General features: G+C 43.6%; 1 protein-coding gene across 1 annotated transcript in view; it reads right to left on the reverse strand.

Annotated features, from left to right (window-relative positions):
* Window positions 1–20,181, reverse strand: part of NALCN (sodium leak channel, non-selective) — a 285,453-nt gene that overhangs the window by 224,070 nt on the left and 41,202 nt on the right. Inside the window, exon 7 of the mRNA XM_065901958.1 lies at window positions 17,679–17,833. Coding sequence (XP_065758030.1) covers window positions 17,679–17,833 — 155 coding nt within the window. The remainder of the gene's footprint in view (window positions 1–17,678; window positions 17,834–20,181) is intronic.

Raw genomic sequence — 20,181 nt, forward strand, 5'->3', positions numbered from 1 at the left:
GGATATCCCCAACCCAGAGATCAAACCCAGGTCTCCCACATTGCAGGCAGATTCTTTACCAGCTGAGCCAGGAGGAAGGCCAAGAATACTGGATTGGGTAGCCTATCCCTTCTCCAGTGGATCTTCCCAACCCAGGAATCAAACCGGGGTCTCCTGCATTGCAGGTGAATTCTTTACCAACTGAGGCATCAGGGAAGCCCTTAAAATATCAAGCTATGCAGTAAATACATTTAAAATATATTTCGTTCTCTAGCAGCATTTTTCTCTTTTGATTTGGTTTCCTATTTGTTTTGGACAACTGCCACTGGGTTTGCTATCCTTTTCCTCAAAGGATTAAACCTCTGTACAAGCCAGTCCCTGCCAATATCACCATCTCACCCATCTGTCCACAGCTTCACGGAGACTGAAATCTATACAGTACTGATCAATCTGGAATACAATAGAAAGGCACGCGTCTTCCACATGAATCAGTACAGACTACGGATAAGAAATGAACAAGTAGGTTGATTTCGGGAAATCTCATAAACACATGTATAAACAGAGATGACCACAGGCGCTTACACTTGCCAAGCTACACGTGACCTATAGGATAACTGTTACACTGAAGAGGTGCCCTGGATGTTAGGCTAGCTGACTTGGGTGAAAAGTACCACTCACGGTGCTTGGCCCAGTGCAGGCACTACATAAATGCTACGTTCTCTTTCCTTACGAAAAAGCCTAACAGTCACTATCCAACACAGCAATTCATAAGTCCTCTTGAATCACGGCCTTACTCTGCTTTGAGCTGTTTTGCCAGCTGCTGCCTTTGATTCCAGGCTGTCTGCCTTCAAGACTTTCTCCAGGTTCCGTTTCCAGTGGCCCAGGACTCTTCTGACCCCTGTGTAGATGTCTCAGCGGAATATGCTTTTCCCCACCAGCTGCCCCTCTCCTTTGTTCATTTTCCAGGTCACTGCTGCCTGCTTTCTATGGCTGATTTTCTTTTAAGCCTTTGCAAACTGATCTCAGACAGCTGCAAGCTAATGAACTCTGAGACTTCAGGACTCTCCCCTTAGGTTAAAAGGGGGTGTGGTCAGAACAAGAGCCTAAGAAGATGTCAGATGTGTTATCCATTATTTTGACTCAACTTCTGTTCACTCCGGCTTCATTGTACAGAGCTTGTAAAATTCAGTTCACCACTAACAAAAATGAGTGCAAGTCCCTCCTATTAAACTGATGAAGAGAAGTAAACACCTTTATTTTAGAAACTTGTTAGAAATTTGAGCGTTTGATCCAAATCCGTTGATACCTAAATGATATTTTCTTATGAGTTCACATAGTTTATGCTGTATTTTGGCCTACAGGTTTCCTTTTTAAAAAACTCAGTGGAAAATCCTGTTTGGCAATCTATTTCTTGAAATGTAGTATGACTATGCGTAGGCTAACCAAAAATAATTAAGTACAGAATTGGGAGTTCTAGCACCTAAAACAAGTCAGCTCTTATTAAAGAAATCAATTTATAAGCAAAAGTGAATTTTCGAAAAATACAATGCTATCCATCTCTGGTTCTGTGTTAGCACACTCCTAGTGCCTGTCGATGCTAACACAATGCCTAATATGTACTGTTTTGTTTTAGGAACAGATTTTTTTTTTAATTTCAGAACACACATAACAGTGCAAGGTGCTACACAGACAACAACAAATCATTTTGGGGGAAAAGCTATAAAAAAAAAAAACTGCAACTGTTTTAGCTACGCATTCCCAACTTGAGGCATGCTGGCAAAGGATAGTAGGTACTTGATAAATATTTGCTGAATCAATGAATGAGTGAATAAATGAATGCCAGATCTTTTCACCTCCTCTCACTCATTTCTAGTGTTTTCTAGCTAAAACAAGTCACTGCAGAATAACTGTTAGTGTTTTGATTCTGATTTTCTAAGCAATTTCTTTAATCATTGAAACTCTTATCCCCCATATCAAGGAATTTCCATTTAATTAAAGCTAATCAAGATTTATTCAATTCTATGTCTAGCCTGTCACCCAGTCTCCAAAAATTTCTGACTTAAAGTCAATGACTGTTTCAAGAAAAACAGTCTGTGTGCTTGAGAGATCACAGAAAGGGGGTGGCTAATGGGGGTAACTTGTCTTCCAGGGTAACTTGTCTTCACAAATTTCATGTTTAGAGTTTAAGGGGCTTTGACTCAGAGAAGGAGAGTCTAGATTTTATCACAAATCTACATAAAACTAAAAGATGTGCTGTGGCCTTTGAGCTTCCCAAGTCCAAGGGGTGTAAGAAGAAGTGAATACAAGGATTGCCAAGCGCTCCAGGCAGCTGTGGGAAGACACAGTAAGAAAAGAGGCATCCGCTGAGCAGTTTTTCCTACTGTTAGTCTAGGGTGAGTGCTGAGCCACTTCAGTCGTGTCCGACTCTTGGCGACCCCGCAGACTGTAGCCCACCAGGCTTCTCTGTCCATGGGATTCTCCAGGCAAGAGCACTGGAAGGGACTGCCATCTTCCCCACCCAGGGACAGAACCCAGGTCTCCCGCTTTGCCGGCAGATTCTTTACCATCTGAGCCACCACTGAAGCCTTAGTGTGGCGGCTGGCAAACCTTTTCTGTCAAGAATCAGATGGCATGTTTTGTCTCAACGGAGCCTGGTGTGTCCACCGAACTACAGAAATTCTGCTGTCTTGTCAGTAAGCAGCCACAGACCACAGGTGAACAAATGGACATCGAGTTGCAATAAGACTTTATTTACAAAAACGGGCGGTAAGCAGGACGTGGCTCGCAGGCCAGTGGTCTACTGAGTCTTGCCCTAGTCAACTCAGCACTGCTTTAACTCTTCAGGAGGCCTGCGAGGACAAAGCATCTCAGCTGAGAGACGGGTTTGCTGGCAGCATCTAGATGCAGCGCAGAGAATCAGAAAATAGGCTTCAAACTTTCATTTTTAATGAAAGTGTACATGGAGGAGGCAAAACAGAAGTAAACAGAACATATACTAGCATGGTAAAATATGAGGATATTGTTAGATTATGTTGTATGATCATGAATGTTTTGCCAGGACTCAAAGGAGGTAAGCTGATGCTAACACAGTTACTTTCTAACTGTGTGACTTAAAAATAGTTTGCTGTATAAGTCATTCATTCATTTAACTGATGACTATATATCTGGTAAAAGTGATAATTATAACCATAGTTAAATTCTATTGAGAACTCATTTGGCATGAGAATGAGAATAATTTAATCTTCCTACTACCCTCTACGGTTATGGTTTCTCCAGTAGCCGTGTATGGATGTGAGAGTTGGACTATAAAGAAAACTGAGCACAGAAGAATTGATGCTTTTGAACTGTGGTGTTGGAGAAGACTCTTGAGAGTCCCTTTGACTGCAAGGAGATCCAACCAGTCCATCCTAAAGGAAATCAGTCCTGGGTGTTCATTGGAAGGACTGATGCTGAAGTTGAAACTCCAATATTTTGGCCACCTGATGTGAACAGCTGATTCATTTGAAAAGACCCTGATGCTGGGAAAGATTGAGGGCATGAGGTGAAGGGGATGACAGAGGATGAGATGGTTGGATGGCATCACTGACTCAATGGACATGAGTTTGGGTAAACTCTGGGAGTTGGTGATGGACAGGGAGGCCTTGTGTGCTGAGGTTCATGGGATCGCAAAGAGTCAGACACGACTGAGCAACTGAACTGAAACTACCTTCTAAGATATATATATATGATATTTGTACTGATTTTTAAGGATTTCCTGGTGGCTCAGTGGCTATGATTCCATGCTCCCAATGCAGGGGGCCCATGTTCAATTCCTGGTCAGGGAACTAGACCCCACAAAATGCAGCTAAAGATTCCACAGGCCTGCTGCAACTAAGACCTGGTGCAGCCAAATAAATAAGGCAAAATAAATAAATATTAAAGAAAAAAAACAGAGAGGTAAGTAAATGTCCTATGTCATCCACTAAGGAGATGCAGACTCCAGCTTGAAACAGAGTCCTTCCCTTATCTGGACTTGAGCACTCACTGAATCCTCAAAAAATGCATAAGAAGTGGAAGTACTGGACCAAGAACAAAACAAAAGGTATCATGCTTAATCTGTGTCACTATATGCCTTATTTAACAAAAGCTACAGTAAAAATATAACTCTTAAGATCGCATTCTCTATAATCAGATCTTATCCCCTATCTCCCTATTCTTCTCCCTGGCAACCATATTTTTGTTTCAACTTGGCAGCCAACATTTATAGGCATTTATGACTTATTTTAGTATATTTAAGTTAATTTAGTATATTTATCTTAGTACCTTTAGTATACTTTAGCATCTTTAGTATATTTTGCTTTTATAATTCCTGCATCCCAAGCCCTAAGGGTTTGGGAGCTGAGGGGTTGGGGAGAAAAAGGGAGAGAGCAGGAAGGGAGGCTTTGTCTCCAAGTCCACGGCCCACTTAAGTGTGGATGCATTCTCCTTCCCACAGTCCAGCATGGCTCAGGTTAGCGACTAGTCTTCAAGGGCTGGAGAGCTTTCTCCTGGAGAAGGAGACCCCAGCCCCACCTGTCTGGCACCGTTTTAATAAGCAGGGCTCCTACTATTAAATCTTGCAGCCCCAGGAGAGGTGAGAGTCAGCCCTTTCCTGGCCCCATTGGTCTTGAGGGAAGAGCAGGGTTAGGGCTTTCCTAGATACATGGTTCTTTTTTGCTCCAACTGATTAGCTGGTGGAATTACTTGAATTGCAGAGAGAGTCAAGGGAATGATGCTCCATGGCTGCCATCGCCAGCTGGGAACACTTCCGTGACTGTCGACACAAGGCTCCTCTCATGGTCTGTTCATTGCCGTTTCACAGGGGTATGCAGTTTCACGTGGAAGCAACTTCATTTCAATGGACCTTGTACTTCAAGCTAGAGCCGTATTTGCATCATGTTTCCATTTTCAATCACGAAGTTTCCATGGGATGTTGGTTGAAAAAGGCAACGTGTCTAAAACAAAACTGTGAACCTGATCAACCTGTCCTCAAAGGCGATGATGAGCTTACGGAGAGTTAGACAGGACATCACAGGAAGAAGAGGAAGCTTTCCTTTTGCTGGAGGCGCTTAGGATCTCATGAGCCACCTAATTGGGAAGACACGAGTCACACACATCCACACACACACCCTAGTGAGAAACAGTTCAAAGTAGCATTGGCTTCATGCACACACCTTGGTGTCACAGTTCAGACAGGAGGGAGACGAAAGCTGCTAGGGCGGCAGAGAAGTTACTGGAAAGTGGGGCTGGAAGGTGACTCTTAGACTGACAGGACCCTGAGGAGGGAGGCATTCCAAGGAGAATGGAACGAAGAATTCAAAGAAAAGAGAATGAACTGCTGGTGTTCAGAAGAGTACAGGATACAATACGGCCTATGCTATTTTTTTTGTTTACTTTGGTAACTATGCTTATCAGAAAGGAATACCTTATAATTTTAAAAACTCACTCTTGCACAATAAAGACAGGACTATGAATTTATTTTGATAAATAAAGCATGAGTTACCTATTATGTTAAAACTGTGCATACCCTTTGACCCAGACATTGTTTCAGGAATCTGCTTTAAGAATACTAATGTATGCACAAAACACGTGTGTGTGTGTGTTCACGCATGACTGTGTGTATTCAACACAGACGTACCATAGTAAAACACTGAAAATCACTTAGATGTCTACTGGTAGGAAAATGGATGAAAGCATTTTATTAAATATCATGAAACATGAAGATGAAAGAAGGAAGGAAGACAGAAAAGAGAGGAAGGGAGGGAATTACATATGGAAGAACTTATTGCTTTTGTTAAATCTCATGCTTTTTTTAGCATTATTTTTATAATCTACAAATACTTAAAATGTAACTATAAACATGCCAATTTCGTGGAAACCACTCGATACTTCTGATGAGTACTGTTTTCTATTAATATGTATAATATGAAAAAAATCATCACTTCAATGCTCCCAGAAATTCACTTTCAAAATTCCTTCTTTCATGGTCCAATGAAACATCACTCTAGCAATGGCCTTTCCTAATCCATTCAACAAGAACTTATCTGAACTCCTATCTGCTAGACACTAGACAGTATGTATCTTTAAAAAAAAATTTATTGGAGTATAGTTACTTCACAATGCTATGCCAGTTTCAGCTGCACATCAAAGTGAATCACCTATACATATACATATAGCCCCTCTTTTTTGGATTTCCTTCCCACTTAGATCACCACAGAGCACTGAGCAGGGTTCCCTGTGCTGCGTAGGTTCTCACTGGTTATCTATGCTACACATAGAGTCAAGAGCGTATATTAATATATTTCAATCAAATCTCCCAAGGCATCCCATTCACCTGCTTAGTGTCCGTATGTTTGTTCTCTATGTCTGTCTCTCTATTTTTTCTTTGTAAATAGGTTCCTCTGTACCAATCATGGCTGCAATTTCTATCTTTGCATTTCTATCTATTTCTTCTTAATATTCTGAATAGTATCTGCATATCTAATTTTAGCTTAAATAAGAATCTATCAGAATCTAATGATACCCTAAGACCTCGTTCCTTTAGAAAACATCAAGCACACAATTTGCAACCTCAGGACATTTTTGTAACCCGAGGGCATTTGTGACGCCTGAACCCAGGGATAACCCTGGTATTTGACCAAAGACTCTCAGAACTATTCCACTATCGAAGCTTCTTGACTTTATCCTCTATTTAACAAAAATATGTCAAGTTTTCCTTATCCCATAATAAAGGAATACCTTCAGAGTGCAGAGTACAGAACTATCACAGATCAAAGTAAACACTTTTGGTTGAATTCCATCACCCTAATTTTCTCTTCTACATGTGTTTTCATAAAAATCAATAAGTAATTCCAGTAGTACCACTAAACATAAAGATTAATGCAGGGCAAACAACCCTTTAGTGCTTTTTCACAAAGTATTATAAATCTCAATTACATATTTTATAGATTAATCTTTACTGTGTCTTTTTTGCAACTGTGATAAAAATGCACATTGTGTAATAAATCATAGCTATAGATACATAATAATTTTCTATTTTCTATTCATTTGTAAAGTTTTCATCTAATATCACATAGAGCCACATGAAATGTGGTTTAACAACATTTAAATCTGATGAATCAATTTTTAGCAGCAGCATTAAAAAAGTTCAATTTACATTCTATTATGATCTGAATAAAAGTAATCTCCCTTCACTACATTTTATGACCCTATTTAACATCAGATGTAGTAAGAGACAAATTATAAAAATAAGAGCTTGCCAGTAGAGAAAAACATAGGAAGGAATTTTAAAGTAAAGCAAATTCTGAATTAAAACTGGAATACTGGACTGTGTAGGTGGATTCAATTCATTGTCAATCCTCTTGCAGCAAAATACAGGGGTAGTTCCAGGCACAGACCACTACCAGGGATGAAAATAACCACTGATGTTGTTTCTCATCGATACTGAATAAAACTGATTTATGACTCACATAAAGAGCTAAGTCTGTATCTCATAGCCAATACTACTCAAAGTCAAATGAGGAAAATACCACAGAAGTTAGTAACAGCTAAAATATATTTCCCCTTGGAGAAAATTACCAATCCCAATTTTCAATGCCCGTAGTAGTTTTCTCCAGAAGTGACTTAGGAGCATCTGTATGAGAATCTGGTAGGCTGCAGTCCATTCTCATTTCTTCATTTTCTTGAAAGGCTCAATTAATTTATCTTTGCCAGAAAAACATTTACAAAGATTATAAGTCATCACTTTAATTCTTGATTTGCATCCAAGACTCACATTTTGACTTCTGTGATGCTAATGTTCTGTGGTTTTTCTACCTAATATTTTAAGGAGGGCTTTTTTATTTGAAGAAAATCTTTATGGCTTTACTTTTTTAATGAAGAGGATGAATAAATTAAATATTCTTTATGTCATATCTCTAATAAAGAAATTAACTAATAAGCATTTTCAAAAACAGTTAAATAAAACTGTTGTTTAATTTGTGGTATTTAGAGAACAAACTTAATAGCTGCAAAATAAGTGAGTCATGGATATGAAACGTACAGTGTGGGGCATATAGTCAATGTGCTAAGTTGCTCATTCGTGTTGACTTTTTGCAACCCCATGAATGCCCACCAATTCCTCTGTCTGTGGGATTCTCTAGGCAGGAATACAGGGTTGCCATGCCCTCCTCCAGAGCATCTTCCCAGCCCAGGGATCAAACCCAGGTCTCCAGCATTGCAGGCAGATTCTTCACCGCCTGAACCACCAGGGAAGCCATTAGTCAATAACTAGGTGATACCTTTGTATGGTGACACACCATACCCCCTAGTAACCATAAATTCTCTAAGAGTCTATTTCTGTTCTGTAAGTTCATTTGTACCATTTTCTTTTTTTTTTAGATTCTGCATATGATATTTGCCTTTCTCTTCTGACTCCCTTCACTTGGTATATAATCTGTAGGCATATTCTTTTTTTGCTTAGATTTGTACACACAGTGGACACATATCAGGTACCAAGTCCCTTATAAGGGGCTGGATTCAAAGGCAGAGACCAGCCCCGAGTGGCCCTCGGTTTGCAGTGGACATTATCCTTCTTCACACTCACCCCTCTGTCCTCAAGACTTCAGGATGAGAGAAGGCATGACGTCTGGTGGATTATCACGCTGTCGGACACACCTGCTTTTCCATCACCATGAGACTCTACAATGGACCAGCTGTCCTGAAAAGCCACAGGGATCCCCAGTCACTCGTGGCCAACCTCAAAGATAAGGCAGCCGGAAAACACAGGCTTTGACCTTGGCTCCCGGGGCACCGGGGTTTGGCTCCCAACTGTGGCCTGTGTGTGACTCTGGAGAAATCAATTCTTTCTCATCTCATTCTTGTCACTTATCAATTGGAGATAATGACAGTCTATGGGTTTATTTTGAGAATGAAAAACACAACGGATGGAAAAACCTTTCACCCCGTGCCAGATACATAATAAGCAATCAATAAATGATAGCCATAGTTGTCAAAGGTAATGACAGTAATTATAATAATGAAGACTGTCTGCTGGACAATTAGATGCCAAAAGAACATGGTGTCTGTTCTTTTCTGGCTTTATCTTTGAATACAAAGAGTAAGAAAAATAGCCCACTATATATACAATCCATGTAGCATTAAAAGCATGTATGATTTAAATGTCTTTTCTATTAGCTATTTTCCAAATGCCTTGTTTATAGGTTGACCTCACTTATGGGCGGGCTTCCTTTATAAATTGTTTGAATCATGGTTTAGTTCATTCTGAATTTTTAAAAATTGAACTTTTCTCTTTTGTTCTTATGAGTCTAAGTCTGATAGCTATTTATTTCTTAAGTGACCTCCTAGGGTGAATTTTCACCATTAAGTGACATTCACTGTTCTATCAAAGGAAACATGTTTTGTTTTGTTTTTTTACCTGGCTGTACAATGAACTGAGAGTTAAACACCACCATCTGAATAGCTTTGTATTCATCTCCTGTACCCACTTTCTTACCTTCTTTTGAACGATCATGACAAGTAAAATGTCAGTCTCATGGCTTTGGCTGTGATTTCCTTCCCACATGCTATGGATCTGTTGTTGGTTTTTGTTCTAACTGGTATATCACATCTGTAAATGGAGATGTCCTCTCCACCAGCACCTTACTGAAGGTAAGTGATGCTAAGCTCCTACCACAAAATTAAAAATACAACTACGCTTTACAAGGTACTTTCTGAGTTTCCTAGTGAATGAAACAATGATCTCTGAAATGTAGAACGGTCTGGGGGAGACTGAATTATAAGGCGAGTCCGTGAATCATGACAAGGGAGCTGGCCTTGCCCGGCGTGGAATCTCTGGAACTCTGACCGCTCTGGCTCTGAGGCTCTGTTTCCGCACCTGGAAACTGTGTCAGTGAACCACAGGGCTGCCTCATCTCTTTCCAGCTCAAAACTCCTCTAATTTCACGTTCAGTGCTATTACGGGAAATTGCACTGTCTGGGTTGTATGCCCTGCATGTTGATGAGCGAGTGGTAACACAGAGGAAGGGTGAGGTTGAACGGCGGGTAAGTACTCAGCAAATGGAAGGAGACACGTTCTCTAAACAGACTAAACGGGTGTGATTTATCCGGTCCACCTCTGTAGTGTGGGGTGTTTGGAGGCGCTCTGTTCACAGACTGTTACACTGTGTGCTTACACCCACATCCACACACACCGCCTTCCATCACGGAATCTGAGCGTCTGCTAAAGAGATTTTGTGATCTTCAAATAAGCCCTTTCAATAACGCCTGCTCCTGGACTGTGGGGGCACTGGATGTCTCAGATGCAGAGGCGAATGTCTTAGGCAGGATGTGTGTCGGGGTCCTTAAGCATGAACCAATGATGCAGCAGTCTACATGAAGAGCAGGATGAAGGAGCAGCTAGCGTGTCAACCACCATCCGACACGGTGATTTAGGGGCGGAGAGAAAACGCGCGCCGGGGTGTGGGAGGTGGAGCGGGAAGCAGGGTGGCCGGGGCCTCTGCTCAGGGCCCACCCCCCGGGGCCTCTTCTCAGCGCCCACCCCCCGGGGCCTCTGCTCAGGGCCCACCCCCCCGGGGCCTCTTCTCAGCGCCCACCCCCCCCCCCGGGGCCTCTGCTCAGGGCCCGCCCCCCCGGGGCCTCTGCTCAGGGCCCACCCCCCCGGGGCCTCTGCTCAGGGCCCACCCCCCCCGGGGCCTCTGCTCAGCGCCCACCCCCCGGGGCCTCTGCTCAGCGCCCACCCCCCTCCCCAGGGCCTCTGCTCAGGGCCCGCCCCCCTCCCCAGGGCCTCTGCTCAGGGTCCACCCCACTGGGGCCTCTGCTCAGGGCCCACCGCACCGGGGCCTCTGCTCAGGGCCCACCCCCCCCCCCCGGGGCCTCTTCTCAGCGCCCACCCCCCCCCCGGGCCTCTTCTCAGCGCCCACCCCCCCGGGGCCTCTGCTCAGGGCCCACCCCCCCGGGGCCTCTGCTCAGGGCCCACCCCCCCCCCCCCCCCCCGGGGCCTCTTCTCAGCGCCCCCCCCCCCGGGGCCTCTGCTCAGGGCCCACCCCCCCGGGGCCTCTGCTCAGGGCCCACCCCCCCGGGCCTCTGCTCAGCGCCCACCCCCCCGGGGCCTCTGCTCAGGGCCCACCCCCCCGGGCCTCTGCTCAGCGCCCACCCCCCCGGGGCCTCTGCTCAGGGCCCACCCCCCCGGGCCTCTGCTCAGCGCCCACCCCCCCGGGGCCTCTGCTCAGGGCCCACCCCCCCGGGCCTCTGCTCAGCGCCCACCCCCCCGGGGCCTCTGCTCAGGGCCCACCCCCCCCCCGGGGACTCTGCTCAGCGCCCACCCCCCCCCGGGGCCTCTACTCAGCGCCCACCCCCCTGGGACTCTGCTCAGGGCCCACCCCCCCGGGGCCTCTGCTCAGGGCCCGCCCCCCTCCCCAGGGCCTCTGCTCAGGGCCCACCGCACCGGGGCCTCTGCTCAGGGCCCACCGCACCGGGGCCTCTGCTCAGGGCCCACCCCCCGGGGCCTCTGCTCAGGGCCCACCCCCCCGGGGCCTCTGCTCAGGGCCCACCCCCCCGGGGCCTCTGCTCAGGGCCCACCCCCCCGGGGCCTCTGCTCAGGGCCCACCCCCCGGGGCCTCTGCTCAGCGCCCACCCCCCCGGGACTCTGCTCAGCGCCCACCCCCCGGGGCCTCTGCTCAGGGCCCACCCCCCGGGGCCTCTGCTCAGCGCCCACCCCCCGGGGCCTCTGCTCAGCGCCCACCCCCCCCCGGGGCCTCTGCTCAGGGCCCGCCCGCCCCCCCGGGGCCTCTGCTCAGGGCCCACCCCGCCGGGGCCTCTGCTCAGCGCTGTGGAAGGCGCAGCTGCTGAAGGGCTGCTGAAGACACGGGTGGCTGGAATCCGGGGGCCCCAGGTTCACATGCATAGCGTTAAATAGAATTCTATGTGAGCCTTAGTGACCTAAAAATTCAATGGTACAGGCGAAAGAAAATTCTGAAGAGACAGTTAAGCCCAAGTGAGGACACTTTTGAGAGAGGTGAGAGAGGAAAAATTGATCCATGAAGACTTCCCTCCACCAGGCTTCCCTCGTAGCTCGGTCGGTAAAGAATCCGCCTGCAGTGCAGGAGACCCAGGTTCGATTCCTGGGTCGGGAAGATCCCCCGGAGAAGGGATAGGCTGCCCACTCCAGTGTTCTGGCCTGGAGAATCCCAGGGACGGGGGAGCCTGGTGGGCTGCCGTCTGTGGGGTTGCACAGAGTCAGACACGACTGACGTGACTTAGCAGCAGCAGTCCATGTACACTCTACTCCCCTCTTTTGCCTGTAAAATCCTGAACAAGCTGAGGGGAAAACTGGTGCAGAGAAAAGGGAATAACATCAGACACCGAGGTGCTAATCTGAAAGCATCGGTATCTCACCGTTCTTTGTTAAACTGGTTACTTAAATAACATCGATGCATCCTTATTTTGCCACCGTATCTCTAATTCCTAGCTTATCGTGTGTCTTCATGGTGCCAGATGCTATTCTAAGTGTAGCTTCCTAGCTGCTGCTCACAACAACCCTATCAGGCATGTCAATCACTCACCCATTTCACAGATGAGGAAACCGAAGCAAGGGAGGTGGATTCCTGTCCAAAGGTCACCACACTACTATATACAACATCCACAATCCAAACCCCAAAGCCATTATTCTGAGTTCTGAATTTTTTTCTAAAGTCATTTTAACTTTGCAATGCATTTTCAAGGTGAGTATCCATCTGCTTCCATTACTGGATTCACATATTGTAATAAAATGATACTTGTTTTTCACTGCTATGAATAGATATCCACATCATCACCCCACCACCCCTGATGGTGTCTCTTCTACACAATCACAGTTTGCAACATTTACACCACAGTCTGTAAATGCTGCAGTTGTAATGATGCTGCTCTTACAAAATAGGTACTAGAGACCAGACCCATGAGCAGTTATTCTTGACTGGCTCAGTGACTTCAAGAAGACTTCATGGAAGATGAAATCTCTGAGTTCTTGCCTCTTCAAAAATAATCACAAAGACTTTGACACATTACTTCCCTAAGGACTCTGTAAGCATTGTGACATTATATTCGAGAGCTGAACAGTGACATGAAGTTTCAGGCCCTTCTCAAGGTCCCCCTTAGAGCTGATTTGATCTTTTTTTTTTTCTTGGATACCCAAAGAATGCTTTCTTTAGCATCTCCACCGAGACAGGTCTCAGGGTCAATTGTTCTATGTCAATTTACTGAATCAAACTGTACCCTTTTAATGTACATATTTGTCTTTTTCTGCAGTTCTTTTGAGTTATATATATATATATATCTTGTGTATTTTTTTTTCAGTTTAAAATGCACCGAAAGGTACATTGTTATAGAACTGGTCCTGATTCTTCTGATTCTCTCTCATCTTTGACAATGACTTTGACAGCACCAGGCGTTTGTCTTGCTTCATGCAGAGAATCGTGGGGAACGTTGTGGGGTAGAAATGAGGAGCTGCACAGGTCGGGGGGTATGTGAGTATTAGCGTTGCTTCAGTCCACTGGCTCATACTCCGCATGCGCACTTGAATCACCTAGAGAACTTTTTAGATTAATCTGTCTCTTCAATCACTGTAGGGTTTTGATTTAAATGGCCTGGGGATGATGCTTGGGAATCAGGTTTTAAAAAGCTCTCAGGTCATCCTGGGCTTCCCAGGTGGCTCAGGGGTAAAGAGTCCACCTGCAATGAAGGAGACATGGGTTTGATCCCTGGGTCAGAAAGATCCCCTGCAGGAGGGCATGACAACCCACTCTAGTATTCTTGCCTAGAGAATCCCATAGACAGAAGAGCCTGGCAGGCTACAGTACATGGGGGTGCAAAAGAGTTGGAGACGACTGATGATTAAACAACAACAAATGTAGAGCCAGATTTACAAATCTGGAGTCTTTCCCTTGTTCTATTCGATGCAGATAAGCCATGTCAGGGTGCTTACAACTGACTTGTCTGTCCTCTCTCTCTCCCAGAGGTCTGCAGAACAAGGACCTCTCGTCCATGATGCCACATGGAATACCAGAAAACACCTAGCATCAGCCACACACATGCCCTGACTCAAAGACAGGACTCTTCTGCTCCTCTGGGAATTTTATTTTGTTTTATTCTATTGCTATTTTATATAATTTACTTTTTATTGTTGAATTTCTAAACTGAATGTACAATGAACACTGGGTGTTTAGAACATCAGTATCCTCTGGCTCTGAGATCCTTTGCATCCAGAGTCCTTCCAGGAAGTTTCCTGTTAGATCCTGGTCCTCTCAGGTTGGGATTCATAGTTCCAGGTTTTTCTGAGTCCTTAAATATGGAAATTGCATTTCTGTTTCTCAGGCTCCTTAATGCTTGGATGATTTTAGACACAAAAAGGTGTCTTTACTCTGCAGTCTTACAGGAGGGGCTCTTTGTAATTTTTTTCTACTTAATGACTCTGGCTTTGAAGATATTTTAAAAATTGAGTTTTCCAACGTTAGTATTAAATTTTCATAAGACATAATGCTACTTACAAGTAAAATTTTATACATGATTGAAATTCAGTGTATTGCATGATAATTTGGATTAGTAAGAAAAGGAAACATGTTCCTTTTAAATTAATCATGATTACTTACCTATAGAGTAAACTGGCCAAATTGAAATGCACAATTAGGAACCTAATTGCATTTTAAACTTGGCTGCATGCAGAAAGAGATGATCGCATGTGCCTAATAAAATTAATTTCCTCATTTTTGGATGAAACATTATCTTTTTGTTTCCATAAGAACTTGCCAAATAATCTAAAATACTAGTTTGTGTATCTATATAGGTACACCTTATCAAGAAGTAGTTATCAATTTTAATCTAAACTATAGTGACCATGTTAAAATTTTTTTATCATAGCTCAAAGTCAACATTTCATCATCTAACCATTAGTTATACAATAATGCGGAATTCAATCATCATTTGAGAAAAAGAAGCAAACAGACCAAATTAAGCTTGTATAGAAACAGAAGTCATGAGAAAGAACAAACACTGCCGACAAAAGCAGATGCAAGCAGGGAAGAGAACAAGGAAACAACTTAATTCTCTCTTATGGCTCCATATCCTAGTACAAATATGATGGATCAACAACAAATTCAAGAGAACACAGACTCTGTTCAGTCCTTTGGTAAATATTCATACAGGGTTCCCTATGAGGCAGACATTGCTCTAGGCCCTGGAGGCATGAAGATGAAAAGACATGCTTCCTGTTTTCCAACAACTTAAATCCTTGGGAGATAAACGTGCAAATAAACAGTAGAGCTACAGTAAGACTCCTGCCTCAGTGGGGGCCTTTTACCCCCAAGGGTGATTCATTCCTAGAAATGGACTTCTTAAGCCCAAATACTTTAGAAGGAGACTTTCTGGCTCAAAGAGATGCTGTTCATCTACATTAGTTGAAGCCCTGTAACAGTGAAAAAAGATGAATCTACTTGAATATAATGCAGCAACTGGAGTTTAAACACAATTGCTGCATTTAAAATGGTCAGGGTGAGATTTGATTTAACAACATAATTTTAACGGCTTGGAGGTTTCCAGTGCCAGGGCAGCCTAACCTTGAATGCTGGCCACTTTCCATTCCAGACATGGGCACACTTAACCCCTAAAAGAAAGAGCAACAGGATCTAACCAGTCATGCATTCCAGTCCTGCCCCAGCTGTTAGGACTTCTGGAACTTGCTCACAGCAGCTTTCTAAATCTGTGTATCTCATCTCCCAAACCACACCTGTGATTTCCCACTCATGCCTGAAAGTCACTAGCATCATCCATAAAAGTCTTTGCACTTCTGAGACAGGTGGGGAGGATGTAAGATCAGTTCCAAAACCAGATAAGAGAGGACAGAAAATTAGAATGCTTCACATCTGTTGCCTTCTAAATTTTTGTGAATCAGAAAACTACATCATTGGCCAAATGAAGAATGTCCATCTAACTATTACACTGGAAATTTACTTTGCGGCTGTACTAAAATATAATAAAAATGTAGGTGCTATTTGCAAAATTCACTCTTCAGAAATATCAACTATTTGGTTTTTTTCAGCCTAAGTTCAAGTATTATATTCTCTCCAAAGGCTGAAGCCTTGTGGGTTTAATTCATATATCTGGAAAGTATTCCTCAATCAGTGCAAGGTCTTCACATGTCCTTTCTGAAATTCAAAGGGTTATCTCAGAGTTCATTATGCCATCCTGCATAACACTATCTAGGAGCTGTGATGACTGAAGCCATAAGGTAGGAACAGGATTCATCAGCCACTCTTCCTGATGTGTGAAGGTGGCCAGGCTGGGTTTGAAGCAGTTACCCTCCAGTGTGGACAGAGACGCTGTTCTCTCTTTGGGCGATGCAATCCCCATTGTACAGCTGGTCCATCGGGAAGTGAAACCACACCACAGGACGGATGAAAAAGAGCCAGATTTGGCTTCCAAAAGAGTACAACCACCACCCTGTTACACACCAAAAGATTTTCCTCTTATGTCCTGGGTAAAAGTGTCCAGAATGTTCTTAAGTGTACCTGGGCCTTGAAACTTTAAAAATAAGATTAATTCATTTTCAAATGACTCCAACAGTTGTGCCATGGACTGAATGTCTGAGTCTACTCCTTCAGCCCCTGCCATTCATATACTGAAGCCCTAACCCCCAGTGTGACGGTATTAGGAGGTGGGGACTTCAGAAGGTGATGTGGTTTGGACCAGGTCATGAGGGGTGGGGTTCCCATGATGGGATTAGTGCCCTTAGAAGAGACCAGAGGGCTTTCTCTCCCTCTCTCTCTCCCAATCTCTTTCTCTGCCCCCACTCAACCCCTCACATAAGGACACAGAGAGGAGACTGCAAGCCAAGGAGAGGGGCCTCATCGAAGCTGACCGTGCTGCACCCTGATCCAGACTTACAGCCTTCGGACTGGGCAGAAGTACATTTCTGTTGTCTAAGCCACCCAGTCTATGATATTTTGCTGTGGTTGCCTAAACCAACTAGGACAAATTTTCAGAGCATAACATATGTGTTTAGAATTCCATGGTTTTTTTGTTTCAATAATGAAATATGCACAAGATGCATGGAATTGTAAAAATGCAATGATACCAACTGAATGCCAGATGCCAAGTCTGCGTGTGATGGCACATTTCAGGACTTAACAGGACAAGCCGCAAATAAATGTACACATTTGAGCACATTGTATTTACACACAAGCATTCCCCATATCTCTATTACATAGCTGATGCACATTCACTAAGTATTTCATTAACTGTCTTCTGTTCCCAGAATTACTTTTCACCTCTCACGTACCCATCAATGTCTAGTATTCCAATTATTTAAGACTTACCTTGTCTACTAGTTAAATGTGGAAGGAACCGAGTCCTGTTGATTCAAGAGTTTCCTTGAGTCAAGAACCCTGAACCTTACTCAACAAACAAATATTTTTAAATCCTATAATTAGTAATTGAAGAGATACTTAACTCTATATAGACATTGTTGCATATCTATATAAAAACAGACTGTATGTTATAGACTGTAGGGTAGAGTATATTAAAATTTGCAGTTGCATTTCTTAAATCCTATAGACAGTCTGAACATAAACTATCAATTATGTTACTACTGTCTCCATTTCATAAACATTGTAAAATAGAAACGGAAAAGGTGTTTTATCAGTAAGACAGACCTATCTCGTTAAAGCCACTGTAGCCCAGCTCTTGCCTGCTAAGTCCCAGATCTTCAAGGTCCATGCATTTAAATCCTGGGGGGCACTGGTAGCCTTCTTCCAGTTCTGGGGAGCAGTGTGTATCTGGGATGGCTAAACTATTCCAGGTTACATTTCTGCAAACAACACAAAAAAGGATTGGACATTTTCAACAAGTGTGCTGACTACAAAGCATAACATAATCACTCTTCACTAATACTTGCTGTGTGTGGACACAGACTTAAGATTCCTGATTCATGAATGGTATTCATCCCATTAAGGAACATTCTCAAATGACATGAGATTCATCCACACAGAAGCTCTTCACGTTATTTTTAAGCTTCTTATTTTATAGTGGAGTAGAACCAGTTAACAATGTTGTAATAGTTTCGGGTGGACAGCAAAGGGACTCAGTCACACACATACATATGTCCATTCTCCCCAAAACACTCCTCCCATCCAGGCTGCCACATGACATTAAACAGTTTCCTGTGCTATATAGTAGGACACTGGTGGTTATCCATTTAAAATATGTTAATAGCAGCGTGCACATACTCATCCTAAACTCCCTAACTACCCGTTCCCTGCATCCTTCTCCTCTAGTAACCATAAGTTCTCTAAGGCCACACAGAAGCTCTTTATAAGAGCATCATGGCCATGATGGCTTTTGCCATAAAAGACCAAGACCCAGAAAAGTAAAGGAAGGAATTTTCCTGCAGATTTGCAAGGCATGTAAACTTGTCTGGGGATTCTGTGTTATTCACAAATCCTTCTCCTACTGTGGCCACAAATGTTACTTCTCTGCTTCTAAGCACCAGCTAATGATGACAGTCATTTTCCATATGGTACAAAAGTACCGTATGTGAGCCTCAGAAATGACACTCAGCCTTCTTCTGCATTGTCAGATGTGCAGTTTAGACAGAAAACCAGATAAGCAAGGTGAGACTGAAGGAACGAAAGGCATCACACTGGAAGGCGAGAGGTTACGCAGTGATTCAGCTCCGCAAATAATATGAGGGTTTTTTTTAGATGACTAGTGATATAACTTTTCATCTTTCTGGAGGATAAACTGGAATTTAAGTTGATGGGAAGGATTTAGATATGCAATACTTTTCTTGGCAGTGAATACAGATAACCACTGGAATGGTGAATATGGAATCCCATTGTGGGCTGGCCTTAAAATGAACCCCAAGTAGCTGCTACCTGAGACAACTGACAAGGCTCATGCAGGGGCCCAAGTTTAGCCCAGAGGATTCACAAGTGTTACAAGCCCTTGATTGCAGTACCATCATTTCCCACGACATCAATGTCTCCAGGTTTTCCCTAAATGGGGACCAACCTGAGGGCAGTCTCAGTTTCCCCTGCTTATGGGCATGTTTTGGGTCACATTTCTTTTCTTTGATATCTTAGTAAATTCATTGTGATGCTTCCTGTCCCTTAGATAGCACGTTTTCTCTAAAGTCTGATGCCTAACTGCATGGTCCCTTAGCTACTTGAGGCCACCAGCAACACGGACGAGCATATACACAAATTCCTACAAAGACACACACAATTTTACTCACACACACACACACCATGCCTGGTAATACACTGCCCAGTTCTGTCTCAGTCAAAACAAAACTCTGCTTATTCCTTCAGGATTCTGCTCTTCATTAGTGGTAACTGAGCGAATTTAAACATCTCAGGAAATGTTTAAATAACTACCACATTTTAAGCTGGTCCTTTGGACACCCACAAGCAAACCCCAAGTAAAAGGCTCTAACTGTGGAAATCATCACTTTGTAGTGTCAGAAAGCACACATGTTGGTTAATTCCCCTTCTTTCAAATTCTTGCATGGGTGGGTGCTAAGTCGCTTCAGTCATGTCCAGCTCTTGTGACCCCCTAGACTGTAGCCCTCCAGGCTCCTCTGTCCATGGGATTCTCCAGGCAAGAATACTGGAGTGGGTAGCCATACCCTCTTCCAGGGGATCTTCCCGACCCAGGGACAGAACCCGCATCACTTATGTCTCCTGCATTGGCAGCAGACTTTAGATTTGTTCTAAAAAAGCAGCTACATAAGCAAAATACCTGCAATATAACAGGTGCTCCATAACCATTGCTATTAATTTAGTTACAAATCTACTGTAGATACACCATCAGAGTACTTTCATTTCTTAAACATTGTAAAGAATATATTTCCAATATCTCAACTTATTCTTATACCTCCCACTTGGCAGACACCTCCGCATGAATCCTGTAAGTTAAACAGAGTAATCTTTCCTGATCCTTTCAAGAAGACTTCACAGTCCTTTGCATGAATCTGAGGCACTTATGATTTTACATATTGTACAAAATCCTCTCTTGATAAAGACCATGGAAATTAAAAATTAATATTCTTAAGGTCCACCATGTTTCTATCTTTAATTCTGACTTTTCCATTTTTAAAAAATCTCACTGTTTTGTGAACAAAGTTGATAAAACAACCATTCACTTATTTTCTAAGTA

Source organism: Muntiacus reevesi, chromosome 11 (assembly GCF_963930625.1).
Source record: "Muntiacus reevesi chromosome 11, mMunRee1.1, whole genome shotgun sequence".
Lineage (NCBI taxonomy): Eukaryota > Metazoa > Chordata > Mammalia > Artiodactyla > Cervidae > Muntiacus > Muntiacus reevesi.